Source organism: Aedes aegypti, chromosome 1 (genome assembly GCF_002204515.2).
Source record: "Aedes aegypti strain LVP_AGWG chromosome 1, AaegL5.0 Primary Assembly, whole genome shotgun sequence".
Lineage (NCBI taxonomy): Eukaryota > Metazoa > Arthropoda > Insecta > Diptera > Culicidae > Aedes > Aedes aegypti.
The window spans coordinates 236806104-236824537 of record NC_035107.1 but is presented as its reverse complement, the minus strand read 5'-3'; the positions used below and the strand labels follow the sequence as shown (position 1 = coordinate 236824537).

The 18434-nt window shown below is 37.6% G+C and overlaps 1 protein-coding gene across 10 annotated transcripts in view; it reads left to right on the top strand.

The window, feature by feature from the left end:
* Nucleotides 1-18434, top strand: part of LOC5564690 (rhoGEF domain-containing protein gxcI) — a 179198-nt gene that overhangs the window by 139628 nt on the left and 21136 nt on the right. For 9 of the 10 annotated variants that reach the window (XM_021837312.1, XM_021837315.1, XM_021837313.1 and 6 more), the window contains 2 exons: nt 9232-9608; nt 9672-9872. In XM_021837312.1, the coding sequence (XP_021693004.1) occupies nt 9232-9608; nt 9672-9872 (578 nt within the window). The remainder of the gene's footprint in view (nt 1-9231; nt 9609-9671; nt 9873-18434) is intronic. The other variant, XM_021837311.1, reaches the window with a different exon arrangement.

Sequence of the window (18434 nt, the reverse complement as noted above, 5' to 3'; positions counted from 1 at the left end):
CAACTCGATAAACTAACAGCCCTTTTATTATGTCTGCCTTGAAAAATCGCTCTAGACATTCTGATAAAATGTAACCTGTGACTCGTTTTTAAAAATTATTAAAGCTATTCTTCCAGGATTTTTTTCCCACAAAATATTAGGTATCACAGGTATCAGGAAAACATCTAAGAAGTTCTGCAGCTGTTATTATAGGAATGTATCTAAGGGCTGTACAACGATTATACCAAAAGTTTTTCAAAGAGACTCTCTAACATTTTTTTAATTTGAATAATACTGAGGAATCCTTAAGAAGAGCCTCAATGAATTATTATTAGGATTTTAGAAACTTATTTTGTTCTATATTATTCATGTTTTGATTTCGATATTTTTTGGAGATCGCAGTTTGTTGAGAGTTTGTTCAGAAATTTCTTTTATCCGAAGTGTTTTTTCTTGATTACATTCAGAATTTATATTCAAATTTTATCATAATTTGCGGCAGAAATTTATTGAAAAATAATGCAGAGATTTTCCTAGAAATTCATGTTATATATGTTTGATGATTCCATAAAGAATTCAATGATCCAGAGAAGAAAATTTTTGAATTCCACAAAATGGGACTTCAGGAATTCTAGGCACACAGAAAGAAAAATCCTTGTAAATCCCAACGTAAAATCATTCACATAAAGGGAATGCCAGATTTGTCGCAAATTTACATGACACATCGTATAATATTACATCAACAGCATGTAAATTAATGCGAATTGTTGCGTAATCGGTTAGATCCCATGCTAGATTACACGATATAAAGCGGAAACTTACATGATGCTACTGTAATTTTACATGATTTGACGTGTAAATTTGCGACGTATCTGGCATTCCCTTCATGTGCATGATTTTACGCTGAAGTTTACATGGATTTTTCTTTCTGTGCAATTCTGAAACAAATTCCTTTAAAAACTCGTCGTGAATTGTTCTTGGTGTTCTTGGGAAAGTTTATGTAGAATTCTCTGATTGAACTGCTGATGGACTTTCTGGAAGTATGTAAGTTTCCATTGGTGTTTTGGAAGATTACTTTCAGCTATTATTAATGAAATTTTTGAATTTATTTTTGGATGAACTGGTGATGATTGTGAAGGGATATAAGAAAAAAAAAATCTTGGATACTTTTTGGAACAATACCCTAAGGAATTCCTCATGAAAAAGAATCTAATGAGACAAGCATGGTGTGAAATTTGCTGAGGATATCTAAAAGCAACGGTTATATGAATTTAGATAGTTATTCTTGCAAAGATCTTAGATTGATTTCTAAAAATTAGCACTTTAGTAATTGGTAATGATTTTTTTATGAATATTTTGTATAATTGTTGGATAATTAGAAACAAAAATCGTTGAAATAGTTTATGCAGGAATCTTTGCATGAATGTGAAAAGTCAAGAAGTTGTTTAACCCCTACCGGCAGCTTCCTATTTTACCGCAATAAAAATATTCAAACCTCGATAACTTTTTTCTCGAACCTGCAGAAGTTCTGAAACTATTACTGGATCATACGTTGGATTAGTATAACTAGTTAACCACTTACAAAAAATACATGGTTAAAAGTGGTTAAAAGTCTCATGTTTTGTAAACGTAGCGACAAACGAGTTTGATGTCGCTCGCCCTCCCCTGATGAAAATCCTGGCTAAGCCCATGGTGTCTACTCGCTCGAATCCCGACTCAGTGAAATATGCGCTACAGTACCACTCTCCATACTTTGTGGAACGAAGATCATAAACTACAAAGGCGTAAGCCGTCGAATCCCCCCTTCCATTATTGCTATGTTCGTAGAGTTGTGGCTGCAGCCGATCAAAAGAAGCAATTACCAAGAACTTCAGTATCAGGCGCTACGAAGGACATCAGTAGCAACGCAATGAATGCCCACCCTGGAAGTTGTCGTCGGCTCTAGACCAGCAGCTTGGGGCTTTGGCAGATCCCCTTCAGGGATCTGGCAAGAATACCTGCACCAAAGAGAATCGTATCATCTTCAAAATCGATTAAAATCGACGCCTTACTATTCTATAACATAGGGTCAAATGGTCCAAAATGCCACTTCAAGGATTTGTGTCGATTTCTGGTAAAAAGATCCACGAAGTCTTAACAGTATCTTTACAACATTTGCTAGCTACCATATTGAAAACAATTCCCAAATTTTAGTTATTTTACGGTTTTAAATCGTGTCGAAAAGATGGTTGAACAATGGGGGTGGTTCAAAATGATCAAATGGGTGGGGTAGAATGCCGTTTAGTATGAAGATTGAAGAGTTAGCAACCATGCTTCCCCATGCGTTTACTCTATGGCATGGAAACGCTTATTCGATAATAATATCATCGGCAAATCATACGACTTAAGCAAAAAAGTGAAAAATCGTGGAATTTCACCGGGAAATTAAAGGAAAATCTTTGAGTTTATGTCGCAGGGTTGTAGCAGAAACTCTTGGGTGAACATCGTTTGACAAAGTATACAAATTTAAACGTTCTAGGAATGATCTAATGAGTCGGGCCATTTTACTCCATCAGTGCGTATTAGGCCATCTTCCCCTACGCCTTAGCCAGCTGTCACTACGACTGTGATGGCAGCAAGTTTAACTGGTGTTAGAAATGGCAGGGCGGCCTAAAGTAGATTACTATTACTAACTTGGATTTCAGATGGAATTTAATTGGGAAAAAGGTAGAATATTCAAGTTTCAAACATATATTTTACTCCTAACGTTTCTCCTCTCCTCCTTGCTACGAAACTGGTTGTCTCGTTGAGGCACTTACTGCAGCGGTGACCAGTGTTGCCACAAGTACAGATTTATCTGGAAAGGTTCAGATTTATTAACTGCACTTATTAGACAAATAAAATTTAATGGAAAAAAACGAACGAAACAAAATTAATTACAACACAGTGATAGTTTCTGTTGCCAACGAGTACTAATACAACAATACAACGTACGTTGACATAAAACACAGGTTAAAACAACAGTGCGCATCGTACCTTCGTGCTGTGCGTACACGAATTCTCTCTGCTCTTGGAAGTTTTCTTAAAAACTACCTAAAGCAATAAATCAGTACTTTTCAGTGCTACATAAACAGTACTTTTCAGTGCTAAAATTAAAAACGGTACTTTTCAGTGCTACTAAAACAGTTCTTTTCAGTACTATTTTTTCTACTATTGATCCCTTTACGATCCTTGTTTGGACCCGTGCCTTCGATTTTTCGTTGGACCCGTTGGCGAAAGCTAGCGGTTGTAATCCTTCTTGGACACTGTCTAGGGAAAAAACCTCTCGAAGGTCACGTCTTTCTCGTTTATTAACTAAACAAAGTATCAACAACTAACAAAAGGAAGGGTGAATCTCTGAATTCACTACTTCCTTCCAAAAAAGTGGGTTTTAAAACTGTCACTACATGTGGCAAGAATGGAAGAAAGGACGCTTCCCCGGAATGCGAAGTTTCTTCCAAGGATGAAATGAGCAATCAGTTCGATGCTCTAGACAAATTTTCCGAACACCAAATCGAAGCAGCCTCTAGCCCAGGCTCTTTGATTCAAGTGAGGAAGCAAAGAGTGCCGCCTATCGTGGTCAGTTGTTCCGAATTTGGGGGATGTAGGCAGGAGATCTTGAACACCAGTAGGGGAATCAAGGTTTCTTTCCAAATCGCAAAGAAAGGAGACTGTCGCGTTTTGCCGGAAACTCTTAAAGATCGCGAACTTCTTCTCAGACATCTTGAAGAGAAGAAGCACAAATTTTTTACTTATGACGACAAAACTGAACATTTTTTCAAAGTCGTCTTGAAAGGTCTCTCAAGTGACTATAAGTCACCTGAAGTGATCAAAAATGGAATAAATGATTTACTTGGATTTTCCCCAGTCCAAGTAATCATTATGAAAAAGAGAACCCAATCTGGCATTGTTCGGAAAGGGCTTTCTCAAGAATATTATTTAGTTCACTTTAACAATAAAGAACTAAATAATATTAAAGCTTTAGAATAAGCAAAACTTATGTTCGATGTCCGTGTGACATGGGAACATTTCCAGAAACCTGGAGGAAATTACCAGAACTCCACTGATGGCCGTCGGTGCCAAAAGTGGGGTCATGGTACAAAAAATTGTCGCATGGATGCTAAATGCATGATTTGCGGAGGTTCTTCTCACGCTAAGGACGTCTGTCCTGTGAAAGAAAATACCAGAAAGTTTGAATGCGCCAATTGCAAGGGCCCTCATAAAGCTAACTTTTGGAATTGCCTATCACGCAAAAGAGGCATTGAGGCACGTGCCAGGCAGATGAAAGATAATATCCGTTACGATAACGGTCGTTTCCGCAATTTGCCTGGTAGAGTATCGAACAATGCTCATTTTTCAGTTAACGATCGCTTGATCATGAATCATACCCATCAGGAAGATCATAATCATGCTCATTCACAAACTAATTTTAATCCGTCGGGTAGCCGTTCGAATCTTTCAATTTCGAATGTATCTACCCACGGTAAATCCTTTGCCGATATCATAGCAGAAAATTTGAACTCCTCCCCTGTTCGATCCATGGGTACCCATTCTACTTGTTTCAAATCAAATGGAAAAAACCCTACCGCCACAGGTAATTCCGCTTCTTCGTCTACCGGAAATTCTAATGGGAAATCACATGACATGTCTGCCTCTGATTTTAATTTTCTAACTGAACAATTGAATCTAATGATTGATGCAATGTTCAAAGCCACCACTATGACTGATGCAGTCCAAGTAGGTGTAAAATTTACAAATCAAATTGTTATTGGATTACGTTTTTCTAATGGATCCAAATAATAATTTAAATATTTTAAATTGGAATGCTCGTTCTCTGAATGGTAAAGAGGACGAGCTGTTTAATTTTCTTACGGTTAATAACGTGCATATAGCAGTTATTACCGAAACGTATTTAAAACCTGGATCTAAACTCAAAAGAGATCCTAGCTTTTTTGTTTATCCTAATAATCGACTTGATGGGGCATGTAAGGGAGTTGCAATCATCATTCATAGGCGTATAAAACATCAACTGTTTTCATCATTTGAAAGTAAAGTTTTTGAAACTTTAGGTGTTTCTGTTGAAACACAGTTTGGTAAATATACTTTCATAGCTGCCTATTTGCCTTTTCAATGCTCTGGACAGCAAGTTAATTTGTTCCAAACTGACTTGCGAAAATTAATGCCAAACATCGGTCATGGAATAATTCTCAAAGTAATTCCAACGGCAGAATTTTATTTGATGAGTGCTCTTCAGGATATTTCTCAATTCAATACCCTGATAGCCCTACATGTTTTTCCTCTTCTAGAAATCCATCTACGATTGACTTGGTCTTAACCGACTCTAGTCATCTTCGTAGCCAATTAGTTACTCATGCTGATTTTGATTCTGATCATGTCCCTGTTACATTTCAAATATCCAAGAAGCGATTCTAAATCCTATCAGCTCCACTTTCAATTATTTACGAGCCGACTGGAATATATATGAAACGTATGTTGACTCTAATCTTGATGTTAACATTTCTTTAGAAACTAATCTTGATATTGACAATGCTCTTGAAACTTTAACAAATTCCATTGTTGAAGCCAGAAGCATTGCAATTCCAAAATGTGAAGTAAAATTTGAATCCGTGATTATAGACGATGATCTTAAACTCTTGATCCGTCTTAAAAACCTGAGGAGAAGGCAATTTCAACGCACTCGCCTCAGAAGCCAATACCGGCATTGAAAGAGGAAAACAAATTATAACTAACTAATTGCGAAAAAGCTCAAAAACTTGCTATGCAGTTTGAAAGTGCGCACAATTTTAATTTAGGACTTACTAGTCCAATTGAAAATGAAGTTACTCAGGAGTTCGAAAATATTCTCAATCAAGAGAACGTTTTCGAAAATGCCTGGGAGACTGATTTGGAAGAAGTGAGAACTATTATTAAAAAAATCAAAAACATGAAAGCTCCTGGCGATGATGGAATTTTCTACATCCTCATCAAGAAACTTCCAGAAAGTAGCTTATCGTTTCTAGTTGATATATTTAACAAATGTTTTCAATTAGCATATTTTCCTGACAAATGGAAAAATGCTTAGGTTGTTCAAATTTTAAAACCAGACAAAAATCCTGCAGAAGCTTCTAGCTATCGTCCAATCAGTTTGCTTTCCTCCATCAGTAAACTTTTTGAAAAGGTTATTTTGAACAGAATGATGGCCCACATCAACGAAAATTCAATTTTTGCCAATGAACAGTTCGGATTCCGCCATGGACATTCGACCACTCATCAACTTTTACGTGTAACAAATTTGATCCGTTCCAACAAATCTGAAGGCTATTCTACTGGTCTTGCTCTTCTAGACATAGAAAAAGCATTCGACAGTGTTTGGCATGAAGGTTTGATTGTAAAATTAAAAAACTTTAATTTTCCAACATACATAGTTAGAATAATTCAAAGTTATCTGTCAAATCGTACACTTCAGGTTAATTATCAGAACTCCAGATCTGAAAGACTTCCTGTAAGAGCTGGTGTTCCTCAAGGCAGCATTTTGGGACCAATATTATACAATATTTTCACATCTGACTTACCTGAGCTACCTCAGGGATGTCAAAAATCTTTGTTTGCGGATGACACAGGCATCTCCGCCAAAGGACGTAGCCTGCGTGTCATCTGTAGTCGATTGCAAAAAAGTTTGGATATTTTTTCTTCATACTTGCATAAATGGAAGATTTCTCCTAATGCTTCCAAAACTCAACTAATAATATTCCCACATAAACCAAAAGCTCTTTATTTGAAACCTTCAAGTAGACATGTTGTCACGATGAGAGGGATTCCAATAAATTGGTCAGATGAAGTTAAGTATCTAGGGCTCATGCTTGATAAGAATTTAACTTTCAAAAATCACATTGAGGGCATTCAAGCCAAATGTAATAAATATGTAAAATGTCTTTATCCCCTTATTAATAGAAAATCAAAACTTTGTCTTAAGAACAAGCTTTTGATATTCAAACAAATTTTCAGGCCAGCCATGCTGTATGCTGTACCAATATGGACTAGCTGTTGTAATACCAGGAAGGAAGCTCTGCAGAGAATTCAAAATAAAATTTTGAAAATGATTCTGAGACTTCCTCCCTGGTATAGTACCAATGAGTTACATAGAATATCCAATGTTGAAACATTGGAACAAATGTCAAATAAAATAATTAATAATTTCAGGCAAAAATCGTTACAATCTTCTATTGCCACGATTAATGCGCTATATGTTTAGGTTAAGTTAGGTTAAGTAAACTAAAAACGTTATTTTTTTCTCTTATAAGCAGGTTAAATCAACTCACCTGTAAAAAATCTGAACTGCTACGGCAAATGAAATGTTATATGTTGTTAACAAAATGTTAATAAAATCTTAAATTTGTTTTACCAAATTAGGATGATAGTGTTGTCTAATAACACAGAACACCTAGATATAAGAAATGAATGTAATGTTTGGAATGATACTAATAAAGAAATTAAAAAAAAAAACCGGTTAAAACAACTAAAATATGGGTAAGTCACACACGGAAAATAAAAATAATCGACATATTACACCGGGTCAGATCCTTTGTGCGATTACATGAATGAAAAAATTGTATTCTACAACAATTTTCGTTGAAAACTCATCTATTTATTAGAAGTTCGAAGCTATTCCAGCCTAAGGAATTTTTCTGTTGTAAGGTTTTGAAGTTGACCTGTACACAACGAACACGTACACTCGAAGGAGGTTTAATCGGGGTCTCTCAAGAGGCTCTGCAGCTTGTAGGTTGAAGCGCTCATCTAGCGAATAGGTAGTCGTGGGTTCAATCTCCATGGGAGCACGTGGTTTCTTTTCGCAGTTTCAATTTCAATTTGTTGTTGTTGCTGTTTGAGAGAGACTTTAACCCGAAGTTAATTCGTCCCTTCTTTCAATTTGTGCATTGTGTACATGTGAACGTCAAAACCTTACAACAGTAAAATTACTTAGGCTATATAAGCGATCGTTCAAATACTATGCAACCCAACAGGTAGAGAGAGGGGGTATTACGTAGTGTTACGGTCCACACAAAAATTGAAAATTTTCCATACAAAAGCTGATACGTGGGGGAGGGAGGAGTCTAAAATTGGAAAATTTTGCGTTACGTAATATTTGAATGTACCCTAAGTCAATAGAGCTGTCGTGCACCGTCGTACTTATTTTCCTGAAATTACGGTACTTTTGTGGCCATTTACCCCCACCCTGATGAAAAACCTGGTTACTCCCATGGAGTTGCGGTTTATGGACAAAAGGTCGAAAGACAAAACGTCGAAAGGACAAAAGGTCGAAAGACAAAAAGTCGAAAGGACAAAAGGTCGAAAATGATTTGCTTGGTGGGAAATTTTTCCTTCTTTGGAAAAAGATTTTCGACCTTTTGTCCCTTCTTTTTTGTTCTTCGACCTTTTGTCCTTTCGATCTTTTGTCTTTCGACCTTCTGTCTTTTCGGCCTTTTGTCTTTCGACCTTTTGTCATAGATTCATCGTCAGATTCGTCACAGTGCGATGACGAAATAAAAAAAAACATCGTCATCCAGTATAATAACTCAGGCAGGTAGTCGTCTCGTCCCCGACGAAAGACTGCACGACGAACGCCAATCCAAAATCGTCAACGAACAGCTTTGTCTTCATTCCGTTCGCTCCCCTTTCTCAAACGAAGGAGGCGTTTATTGCATATTTGCTTGCTATTCACAAACCGGCGAATGCCATCCCAGAAATGCTTGTATTGGCAATTTAACCCGTTATCCTAAAGCTTCAACAATAGCTCTGTTGGTAAACGCGTGACGTTGACGATTCAGAAATCGTTTGTTCAATTCCGGACACATCCCGTTTTTTTGTTTTTGTTTTATTTTTTCAAAAAAGGCTCATAACCTATCGACGCTACGGTTCATATTTTTACTCGGCTCAGAGCTTCCGAACGAAGATTCGATCATAACAAAGGAGGCTTATTTGTTCGTCATGACGCCGAGCCTTTGTGTCGGACCACTACAGCAAATCGTCATCCAACGCTGGTTGAGTGACGATGACGATTCTTTTTTTTAGTTTCGTCGACGAATTTTTCCATTTGACGGTGACGATTGTCTACCCTGGTTCATTCAGAATGCTCATTTTGCAGTACAAATACATCTCGAACTTTGATTGACTCAGACATTCAAAGAACACATACAAACATGTAACGAACGTTTTCTTCTTGTATACAATTGTCTATAGACCGATCACCAAAGAGGAGAAAGAAAAAGAAAACAACAAGAAGAGCTCTCCAACGAAACCGTACGCTCCCGGCCGTGGCAAGATTCCCGGAAGTGCCCGACCAGTCGAAATAGGAAAAGCCCTCCCGGATGGATTGGCGTTCTCACGTAGCCGAAAGGACAACATCCGTCACCATTTGGAGCGCACTACGGGTCCCGATGTGGAAGAAGGCGCCCTGCTACCTTCACCCACTCGGGAAAAACTGATGCCGGCAATTCCCCGATCCAAGGGAGATAGCCCTCAGCGAGGAAGTCCACAGAAAACGGGTCTGTCGCGTCATGGCAGCCCCCAAAAGGGAAGTCCCCAGAAGAGCAGCCCCAAGAAAATGTCTAGTAAGGGTAAGCTAACTTTACGATTATCTTCAACCATTTGACTCATGGTTTCTTTCTTATGCATTTTAGGTCGATCACAATCGGTGGGACCAGCAGTAGCGACCGACCACAGCGTTGCCAGCGTCGGAGGAGGTTCACCGAAGCGTCAGATTCGCTCCGGTAGCACTGCCACTGCCTCAACGGCTGCCTCGGCGGCCAAAGCGCACAACAAGAAGACCCCTACGACGGCCACAACTCCGTCTCAACCTCCAGAGCGCCGACCCAGACCAAGTAAGTAACGGTTTTCCGAGTCTTCTTGATCTAGAACTATCTCCCTCAGTGTATTCTCGTAGTCTACTTTTGGACTCTTAGAGCGACCCCTTAATCCCACCCTGGTAGATTGTTTTATATCCCCCTTTGTAGGTTATTCTCCGAAAGCGGGTCTCTTTCATTCTGCTAGAGAGTTGTTTATACTTTTTCGTTTTCACTCATTATTACGCGTTGATTGTTTCCGTTTTATTTGTTCTTTCCTATTTGAAACACTTTCCTGGAGTTACTTCCGGGGAACAAAAGCTCGTTTGTCACCATAAGCAGAATGCAAGACGGCGAACAAATATCCCACAAACACACAACACACACAAACAAACGAAAGAGAAAACCCGAAAAAAAAACATCACACACTCTGTCTCTGAAGAGTAGCATAATTCCTTTGTCCAACGAACCTTATGCAATTCGAAAAAGGGGAAAACTACAAACGAAAGCCCTCCACTTCCGTATTTAGAAAGCATGCAGTTCTGGGCCAACGTACACTACTGCATGGATCAATTGTAACGTGATGAAAACACTGTTTAATGTTTTGTACTGTACACTTGCCCTCCTTTTCCCATAATTTCCCACGTTTTCAGTTCCATTCCACTATCAGCATTGGCAGCACATTTTCATCCTGATTTTAGTTAACTTTCATCATTTTCATTCGTATAAATTTTTAAGTGTGATAACGGTGTACAATATTGATTTGGAAACTAATTCATAATGAGAGCACAAATGCTTCAGAAATTAGATTTTATTTATAATGAAGACTTTGGATGATTGCTGCTTTTTTTGGTCACATAAAGATACTGTCTATGTTCAATGAGATTTTTTTTCAATATACACTCCTGTGGTAAAGTTTGGGTTCACCCTCTAACAAACATACAACAGTGTTTTGTCAATATCACAATATTTTTCAAAAACACACTGTTAGCAAACTGATCGACCAAAATTTTAAATCAACGTGTCATTAGAATCTTAATCTTATATTCTTTAAAGAGCACCCACGAAATTTTGGCGAAAAAATGGAAACTATTCAAAATCGATGAAAAAATGAAATTCATATGAAAAAAGAAGCCTTTCGGATGCGCCATAGGGAGTTTCAATTGGACGTGCAATCACAGAGTTATGGATAAAACACTTGTGTATGTTTTATGGGGATGAACTCAAACTTTTGCATGGGAGTGTAGGTTACTTACTGTAATTATTTGCCAGCCATTCCAATTCCAACGAAGCATGTGAATCAAGTAATTGCTGGAAGATCAAACTCAATCTAGAAGCTTTTTGTTTATTCAATTTTAATATTTTGGTTTGAAATTTGTGTTGCGCACCCCGTCTCTTTCAATGATCAGTATTAGGGGAACGTAGAATTCATCGGTTCCTTAGGAGGAGCTAATATTGAATAATGTTGTTTTCTAACACTACACGAAGCGCAGCTTGAAAATTTTGAAAATTTGCATTTTTATGACAAAACTGCTAGATTGTCATCAAAAAGGTTTACTATGTAGGGGTGTCACATAACGATACCGTTAAATTTTGATGATCACCACAGATATAAAAATATGTAAAAATGCGATTTAGATTTGAGTTTTGTTTACGCTATGAAGCTAGCTACTCTAACTGTTACAAGTCATTCACTTTTTACGTTATATTAAAAATCGAAACCTCGATACACGACTAGAAAAAGGCAATTCTGTAACATAGTTTTTAATTCTTTACTGCAATTCGTTTATTTAGGGAATCCATAACACTTATAAAAAAATGTTCACAGTATTGTTCAGCGATTCCTAGGCAAAACAAAAAATCCATATCTATATAATTTATGGAACTCTTGAAGATGTATACAAACTTCGTCAATTTCATTCGCAATCTTGTAAATCATTATTGTCTTATGTTGAAGATGGTTCATATAAACAAAACTGTTTTTATTAAGAAATAACATGTTTTTTTTCTCAACAATGTTTTTTCAACAAATGTTCTCACGTTGCTTTTGTGTTTTAACTTTTCAGCTTCATTTCTTATATTATACATTTATTTGAATAACTTATCTCAAATTGTATAACGAGAAGTATGGGAAAGTATGTATTTTCGGTAGATTTGTTAGCTTCGTCATCGAAGTTTTTTCCTGGCCAAATCTTTTAAAGTTTGACAGTAATGTACGCTCATATGCTTAAAGTATGGACGCAAATTTTTAGTCTAAATCGCAAATCTTAAAAAAACCACCATTGACGAAGAAAACAAAGCTGCCGAAAATACACCAAGTCGAGTGATAAGAAAGGTGGTGAGAGACATTAAATTATATGTACATGTTTGCATTTAATGTTAACCTTTTCATAGACATTCTGGACAACACTAAAAACCGCGAGTTAGTAAAAAAATGCTTTTTTTTGTCTTTTATCATGGCTGCCCACTGTTTTAATTTTTATTTATAATCTTCCTAACATTTGGTGTTCTCTGAAGTTCATTCATTCAAATCGTCAATCTTGTAGATCATTTCAAAAAAATTGACTAGATATTTTATTATTTAAAGCGATTTTGGAATTTCCAATCCAAAGAAAAATTTGTCACAAGACTGAAAATATTGAAATTTTGAATATAAAACTTTTTTTTCCTAGTCTGCAAATAAAGCTCTATCCTAAGAGAAAGTTTTGTCTTTATTATGGATTCGATTCCAGGAATGGAAAATGATTTCTTACTGGATGACACAAAAGTTTTACATAATATGTATGTTGTCTAAGTATACTCCATATTGATTCCGAATGACGAAAGGAAAGCTACTGACAAACAGATAGAAAAGTCATAAATCTTTCAAAATTATTTCGCAACCGTGATTTTCATACGTTGGTTCTTTGTTTCCGATATTACGGGACAAATTGAGCATTTTCAATTGAACGACGGGACAGATCGTTAAGGTCGCGAAAAAGGTAAAGTCCCGTTAGGGACTTAGCAAGGGTGGAGGGCGACTGTCAAATGGGAGTAAAATTGAAAAGCCGTCAACCTAAGTCCAGAACCAGTTTTAAGGCTTAACGCGAAAAAGTGAAAATAATTATTCGTAAAACTACATATAATCAATGTGTTTGAAAAATATTATTTGCAAGCAGTAATTTGCTACGCGCTACTGCAGTGACAATTTTAACAGTAAATTCGGCTGCATTCTCAAAATGGGTATTTTCGAGAAAATTGATTACGCCTTCACCTTTGTTTGGTCGTTGTTTTGTGTGGTTGTTTACATTTTAGAATCAGCGACACGTTGGGGTAGCAGTATAGAGCTGTGATTACCTCCCTTGGTTGGTACTGCTCCTGAAGATGGTACTTCACGTGATTTTATCGTTTGCCTCTCCTACATACGTTATCGTAATCCGGGGTAACATTGATCAGTTTTTAGGATACTTCTTAAATTTTTCATCTGAAAATGCAAACACCGCTCGTGGATATATACTGTATTTTGGTTTTAGAAAGATTTGAATATGTTTATGTAAATGTTTTAAGTGATTTTTTGACTAAGCTGATAGGGGGTAACATTGATCACCCATGTAAACAACGTTCGATAATCTTGAAAATGTCATATACTTTTTGAGATATTTCAAAAACAAAAAACACTTTGAAATGCGACATACGCCTAAAGGTAGGCATTTTTTATAAGAAAATTCTACATTCTTGATAGAAGTTTGTTTAAGTTGCTTAATTGAATAAACTTATGGAAGATTGAAGAACGGAATCGGTTTCGGCAATGCCATTTTTAGTAACAATCGCATTTTCCTTATTCATACTGTTTGCAGAACTCATGTGAGACATGTATCTTCGGTAGTGTCATCCATAATGATGAAAAACCATTGATAAAAATGTTGACACATTTATGCACGAACTAAACGCAATTTTCGCAAAAATCTTAATCTATATTAACTCATGAATGTAAGAAAGCGACGGACCATTCATGCTTTGAAAATGCACGATCAATAAATGATGATTAGAACTTTTTGGGAGAAGGGTTATACCTATCAATGTTACCCCGTATATGCGCATATGCGTCTCCACGTCAAGGAATTAAATGCTTTCCGAACAGAAAAATTTCCTAAAAAAATTAAACATAATTTTAATTTAACCATCAAATTTTCACCAGACCTGCCCTGTGTCAATAAATGACATAGTCATATGCGGTACATGGTATTTTAAATGAAAAAAATACAAGGTTACCTTTTTCGGTTTTTAGCACAATTTGTTAGAAAATAATCTGTATTTCTAAAATAGTAGGCCTTTTAAATTTGACGTCTTTAGCAATTATTTTCAGCTTAAAATAACTATCAACTTTGCCGAAGAAACCATACATCTAAACTAGAGTTACATATTTCTCAGGAGCACATAAATGTACTGACGAGCCTCGAACCAAATCGTCTCTCAGCTCATCGGAATCCTAGTGTGCTGCGCTAGGTGGAGGCTCACGAAAATTCTAAAAGCGCACGCTAGGTGATGTGCTCTCGGGGAGACTCGTCACATGCGCTGCTCGGCGCTATGGCTCGCCATCGGTATCCAAGTTGTTAAACAACTGCTTAGTAACGAAGAGCCTCTACAGCTATTTTCGCCTCATTATGCAGGTGTCTAGATGGCCTACATGATATGATCGAAGAATCGCGATTCAAAAGTTACAATTTCGATCCTCGTTGAAAACTTTTGTAATCACTTCAATTATTGCGCTGAATTTTAAACAGCACATGTGACGGAGCGCATGAGACCGCAGTGAGACACATCTCAAGAAAAATGAGGCGCACCAAAAAAGGTCTCACGATGTACAGCGCTCCCGTGCGCTTACAAGCAATGAGGCTCCTGCACCTAAGGCTATAGCACGTGCACAGTAACTCTAATCTAAACCTGAGACGAGACTCGCGAAGACGGTCTTCTTTTTCTGTAATTGCTGAGTTTTTTTTCTTATTCCACCAATTATGCGCATGCGCATAACAATTATGCGCATGCTGTTCAAATCCTCACATGAACCTCTCAGCAAAAAATGATTAAGTTTGCATCACTTCGAATCATAAATAGCCATTTGAGTGAAATTTCATGCCAGCAAACGTAGCAGACATTAGAAATAATTAATCTTCTGCTTAAATTTATCAGCAACTTTGGAAAAAACTGCTCCGCCGACTGAGGTTTTTAATAACAGTTTACTTTGAACACAATACTTTTCACTTTTTTAGCCATAAAAACGGTGGGCTGCATTTGACGTTTCGTGAGAGGGGAAACTGGGCTGCATATGACGTTGATATTTTTCCTCTTCGCGAGTCTCTCTCAGATCTAAACTATCTAAACTAAGCCTCATTTTTCTTGAGATGTGTCTCACTGCGGTCTCATGCGCTCCGTCACATGTGCTGTTTAAAATTCAGCGCAATAATTGAAGTGATTACAAAAGTTTATAATGAGAACTGAAATTGTAACTCTTGGATCGCGAGTCTTCGACCATATCATGTAGACCATCTAGACACCTGCATAATGAGGCGAAAATAGTTGTAGAGGCTCTTCGTTACTAAGCAGTTGTTTCACAACTTGGATACCGATGATGCGCCGTAGCGCCGAGCAGCGCATGAGACGAGTCTCCCCGAGAGCACATCACCTAGCGCGCGCTTTTAGAATTTTCGTGAGCCTCCTTCTAGCGCAGCACACTAGGATTCCTATGAGCTGAGAGACGGATTGGTTGGAGGCTCGTCAGTACATTTCTGTGCCCCTGAGAAATATGTAACTCTAATCTAAACTGCCATTTGACCGAAATGACATTTGAGTCATTTATGCGAATTACACTAAAAAATATGACTTTATCTCAAAATATCGCCCTCACTGAAAGGATCATTTTCGCTGAAGACACCAAACGTCTATATGGTCTATATGGGGCCTTCCTCAGCCGAGTGGTTAGAGTCCCTCTGCTACAAAGCAAAGCCATGCTGAAGGTGTCTGGGTCCGATTTTCGGTCGGTCCAGGATCTTTTCGAAATGTAAATTTCCTTGACTTCCCTGGGCATAGAGTATCATCGTACTTGCCACACATATACGAATGCGAAAATGGCATCATTGGCAAAGAAAGCTCTCAGTTAATAACTGTGGAAGTGCTCATGAGAACACTACGCTGAGAAGCAGGCTCTGTCCCAGTGAGGACGTAAATGCCAAGAAGAAGAAGAACCAAACGTCAATATCTCCATTCCGAAGAACTACATGTTGTTTCCGCGTTTTTTTCGATTCTGCCCCAGTGTGCGCCTGTGAGAAGAACAAAACAAAACAAAATTATTTACATCCGTTTCTCTCGTCTCGCCGCTGCTGTCTGGATTGTTAAAAGTTCCTCAGTTTTTGGTCATATTCTAAAGGTTGCGGGGCTTGAAATGATGATCAGATGATTGTTGAGCAAGGAATCCGATACCGATGCTTCGCTTTGCAGGACAGGCTACAGCTGGGTTAGTGCCGATTAGCGATTTTGTGCCCGACTTGAAGTAAGTTTTTTCGTGCAAATTCATTTCTGTCGCGTTCTATTTACGAGCAGAATATGTAAGATGTGATAATGCAATCCTAATTCCCGCTGATAAGATAAAATTGAAAAGAATGCAGTAGTCAAGTGGCTTCTCCTCCTGGCAATATGTTTTTTCTTAAAATACATCCCTTAGCAAATAAATAGCAACAGGTGTGATTGCTGGAAGCTTTCTGTTTTTTATGTGAGAGAACAAGTATGAGAATAGATCGTAGTAACCCGCGCGTAGATACGCCCGTGTTTTTTTTCTGTTGATTATGATCTTTGTTTTAGTGAATTAAGGCAGCGTTTGTGACACGAATTTGGAAGATTCACGTCCGGAAATAAGTGGCTTCGAGTTCGAGTTCAGTTTTCGCGTCGCTGGAGTGAATTTTTTTTTGTGTATCGGGTATGGCTACTCAGTCACGGATGGATAATTTATTTGGTGAGCATGCTTTTATCTTTAATGTTTGATTCTTATGAAACATATTGTAGGCTCCGTGGCGGCGATATTAGTGGTATTCAGCATTTAATCGCATCGAGTCAAAGGGTGTGGGTTCGATCCCCACTTCGATCAGAAAAACTTTTTGCCAGGAAAGATTTTCAACTGTGCCACTGGTTGTTGCATGCTGGTCCGTTGTCTAGTATGGTGCTTCCTTCAATGGTCCACTGCCATTGATGTGACGGTGTCTTAAAAACATATATTTTTGTAATGACAACGATAAAATGTCACTGTAATGTAATGTATAAATACATCCACATAATATGAATGGTTCGTCACTAAAGGTGTCAACTTGCAATAGGTGCACGTTGTCTTTAGTGTTTATGTGTAATTTTTTGAACTTAGGCTGCATGAATCGCATTACTTACCACGGTGAATCCTAATTATGTAGCTTTTAAACCCTCCCCACTAACAAATGCCTTCCCGTGACAACCATGGAGATGCAGAGGTGATCTCGGTCTCTAGTAACATGGATGTCACACTCATTATCCTTCCTTTCCTCGATGACCATAAGGACGTGGCCGGCGCCGTTATTGACTTTATAATGTTTGGGGTTCTCGAAAGTGTACATTTAAGATGGAAAGCTACTCCCAAGCTACATCTGTTGGTTTCTTGTGCAACTACGATTGTTCTGGTCAATCACGAAGTAGCAACTACGAATTGTACGGTCATCAATGCTATGCTTTATGTGAGAGAACAAGTTTAGTTTTCCCTCATACGTTGATAGTATCGTATAAGATTTCCTGAGAGAGCGAGCGCTATTTAAAATCTCGCTTTCGCTACTTGCTACCTATACCAATCCACCACGGAGCAAAGGAGAGGGCGAGAAACAATGTGGTTTCCAAACTTAACATGTTATCTGCACTCCTTCATTTTTGCATTTGTACATTAACAGAAAAGCATTTCAATTGCTACGAATCGAGAACAATCAATGCAATGGTTATGCTTTTTAACAGCAATGATTTTTATTATGCAAGGCTGCTAAGCAATCAAACTGCTTTAATATGGCTTCAAGCAATTCAATTGCTGAAAGCAGTCTGTTACGCGGCTTATTTAAATGCTTATCGGTTACCTGAGTAATGAAAAAAAAATACTTACCACTAATCAGTTTCTGTTGTTTTTAATCAAAAGGATCCAAGTTTGACGGTTTGATAAAGTATTTTTGACATCACACTCTTCGTTAATCTACCTATTCACTTTGTACAACGCGTGACTACTCGAGTTACAAAAATTCACGCGCAAACACAAAGATTGAGGACATTTTTACGAAAAATTATTTGTATTTAAGAATGGCGCCATTGTCAGAGCAAAACATGAACTGGCGTTTAAAGTTTTGCCATTGAGTAAAATCAATTTTGCGTCTTACGGAGTTCGTAGGACAAGGCAAGCCCCCTCCCCCTCTGAAATTCACAAAGTAAAGCTGGATGAAATTAAAATTTTCGAATAATCTGGGCTGTTCATGACTGAATTCAAATCTACGAGCATAATTTTTTATCTAAGGAACAACTAGGAGTAAAAAGCATTCTCAGAATTAGATCAATAAACTTCGTATTTAAATG